This window comes from Stegastes partitus, unplaced genomic scaffold (genome assembly GCF_000690725.1).
Source record: "Stegastes partitus isolate 25-593 unplaced genomic scaffold, Stegastes_partitus-1.0.2 Scaffold394, whole genome shotgun sequence".
Lineage (NCBI taxonomy): Eukaryota > Metazoa > Chordata > Actinopteri > Pomacentridae > Stegastes > Stegastes partitus.
The window spans coordinates 202,283-205,638 of NW_007578125.1; the positions used below are offsets into that span (position 1 = coordinate 202,283).

Sequence of the window (3,356 nt, forward strand, 5' to 3'; positions counted from 1 at the left end):
GGTGAGTAAAAATATTCTAAAGATGCTGTTCTTCCTTTACTTTGAAGAAATAAAGTATTAATCCAGCCTCTCCTTTGTATCTTCCAACAGATCAAATATGCCGGTTCAGATACAGATTTCAGCGCATCTCCAGCTTTTTGCAAACACATCAGCAGGGTGGAGTGCGAGGAGCAGAAGGTGATAGGTACTCAGGTCCCCTTGCAGCAGCTGCTGGAAGGCCTGATTGCAGACGAAGAACTGCCTGCCAAGGACAAGAGGAAAAGACTTAAACAGGTATGTCCACACAAATGGAATAAGTTGAAATAAAACCGCTATTAAAATGTAGTCCCAACCAGAAGTGTCTCTTGAAGTTTAGACGGGCATTCGCAATGCAGCAAAGTTAAACTGCTCTTCTGTTTGGTACAAAATCCAGCAATAAAACAATGTTAACATTCTAAAAACACAAGGGTACTTGTTTTTCTGTGGCATCGCAGGTGCCATAGAGGAAGTGATGAATGACCCAAAGCCAGTATGAAAGCATGTCACAAAGCATTTTACATCACCACCTCAAATTCATCCAGGCACCTTTAAAAACAAGCCTCCCAATCTGTACACCGTATTTATTGTCAGTGTGTTTCAGTCAATAACTTTAACAACAAGTTGTCAAAATGCTTGTATGCAAAAACGTTACAATCGTTGTTTCCGTATTGCGACAGCTGGCGACACTTGTAGCGAGCCTCCCCACACAATCGAGCACGTGTCAGGGAACATTGCAAACTACTTCATTTCAATCTGAGTAAACAGAACATCTAAAGCAGCTCTTGTTTGAACAACGCTCGCAACAAACACAACGGGAACACAGGAGTCTACAGTCAAACGTGTGCAATCAGAAAGCGAGCATATATTCATTCACAGTGGAGCATGACCCTCCGCTCATTATCTCACAACCGCTAATTAGCCTAATCCACTCGTTTGCTGAAGAGCAGAGCGCACTTTAAAGATTGTCCACATCCAATTTACATGCCTCGTACTTGTGCATTGCAACTCAATGGAAAATTTAATTGTGTAACTAAACTGTATTCTTTTTTTTAAATACAGATGAGCCTTTGCCTGTGCTTATTTACATAAAAGAAGCCACACAGAGTAAATACATCTCTCGAATCATGTAAATTCAGTGATATTTCAACTACCGGCTTCTAGCACTGGGTCATTCCTAGTACAGTCTCTTGTATTTCTGTAAAGTTACCTGAATAAAGGTCCAAACAGAATATCTCTTGGCCACACTGACTATACAGTTCTGCTCAACAAACATGTCCTCTCTCCCCCATTCAGTTCCAGAAGTCCTACCCAGAAGTCTACCACAATAGATTTCCCACTGAGGAAAGCAAAGCTGCTGTAATACCTGAAAAAGCCCCACGACTCAAACCTCATCTCATGTTCTTCAGTCTGAAGAAACCCTTCCAGCCTTTTCAGAGAAGTTGGAGTTTTAGGGCGTAGTCTGCCACCAATAACACATCTACACTTCAGACTGTAATCACAGCTCAGCCTCAGTCAGGAGACTGTGTGGCTGGAATAGGGCTCTGGACACAACTTTGGTACGCTTCATGAACCACTGTAATTTGTATTTAAAAAAATAACAATCAGTCCTTTGTAGCAGTTTAACCAAGGTGATCACTTAAAGGTTCAGTTCACTCAAATTTCCCACATAGTAGTTGTATCTAACCCTGTGGGTAGCTTTGGTTTAAGCTGCAGAAGTTTAACATAAATGATAAACACAATGAATGTGGATGCATGAACTGACCTTTTAAAAAAATGTCACTGTATTGTGTTGCTAGAAAACTTGAAGTGATACACTAACACTAAAAAAAGCCACTGATGTTTCTTAAAATGTATTTGTATTGGTACATTTTTTCTGTGTCTTAGACGGGTCTAAATAATGAGAATTTAAAGTAGCCAATTTGACTGAAATACATTTAAAAAGTATTAACAGGTTATTAGATGTTAACATAAAATATGTTACATTAAATGTTACTGATTCAAATACATAATGCTCTTTAAAGATTGAATATTGATGTTACACTTTATTAGAAATACGTAGATGCATCTAATGGTGTTAACTGGTCTTTGATGAGATTGTGTCATTTCAGGAGCTCTCCATGTGATCATGACTCTTGTAATGCAAAGATGCATTTCATTTTATATTTAGGCAGCCTAATCTATTTGTCATCTTTTTTTTAAATCAGGCAAACGGTTATTTAATGTCAATAAACATATCATGGATTTACCTAGAAAGGGGGTATATGTGGCATTTTCATAGCTTTAGTAGAGTTTTAGCTGATAATCACATTTGTAACTACGTATAAATCAAACAAATAAGGAAAAAATATACAAGACCTGGGTGAAAACATTAGACAGACTTTTCTGTATGAGCTGTACATTTATTTCTTCTATACATAAAGTGTCACATCCCTTTCTATCTAAACCCTCCTAATACCTTACTTGATGTGTCCTGCACTCTCTAAACAACTCATTTCATGTTTTTGCAAGTTGGTTTTATTGTGTATATAAGGACTATTTTTCTGGATGGTACATATTTCAGTGTCTCAAACATTCTTCTCTCATTGTTTTCATTGTGTCTTGTCATTTTCTATTACTTGCTGCTCTGTCATGCCAATCAGGTTGTTTTTCACTTAATTTGAGACGTAAAAATGTTTTATTTTTATAATGATAAGTGCTGACGTTTTGATATGAATTCTCACAAATGCTCTTAGAAAAAATGCTGGAATAACTGTTACACTTGAATTGCTTCTCTGTGCTGGAAAAGAAATTAAATGAATTTGAGTCAATAAATATTGATATGGATTTTCATATATAAAAATTGTATTTGGCTTATGTAACTTTTTGCTGTTGTCTTTTTGAATGTTGTTTTTTTTTATACACGAGGGATCATTTGAGCTGAAAATGTTAGATCGTCTTTTGCAGAACAGAAAGACCCTGAAGATTAAAGATCTTTATATGAAAATATAGACAGTCTCAGTGTTCAGCAAATTGCACTTATATATTACCTTAACTTAATAGGGAAAGACTTCTTATTTTTTCTACAAAGGACCTTTCATTTATCATCTGGTTTCCATCTTTTTCTCCCTCACTGTGTGTGAATATGAAAAGCTCTTAGCAGGTAAGATGGTAATCACACCACACAACAGAGATTATGTGTAGCTACAGGGTACTTGAGTCACAGTGAGATTTTTAGCGGGAATCGGGAGCAGAAAGGCTTTTGTATGTTGCAACAAAAGAGTTTTGAGTCAGTAGCTGACACCTGCATGATCTCACAAGCAAACTCATCCCACATAGTCAACTCTTGGCCCAAGAAAACT

The 3,356-nt window shown here is 37.0% G+C and overlaps 1 protein-coding gene across 1 annotated transcript in view; it reads left to right on the plus strand.

The window, feature by feature from the left end:
- Positions 1-2,876, plus strand: part of LOC103359774 (DEP domain-containing protein 1B) — a 12,396-nt gene extending 9,520 nt beyond the window's left edge. The window contains exons 10-11 of the mRNA XM_008285293.1: positions 91-273; positions 1,312-2,876. Of these exons, the coding sequence (XP_008283515.1) occupies positions 91-273; positions 1,312-1,476 (348 nt within the window). The 3' untranslated portion in view covers positions 1,477-2,876. The remainder of the gene's footprint in view (positions 1-90; positions 274-1,311) is intronic.
- Positions 2,877-3,356: the final 480 nt, after the last annotated feature.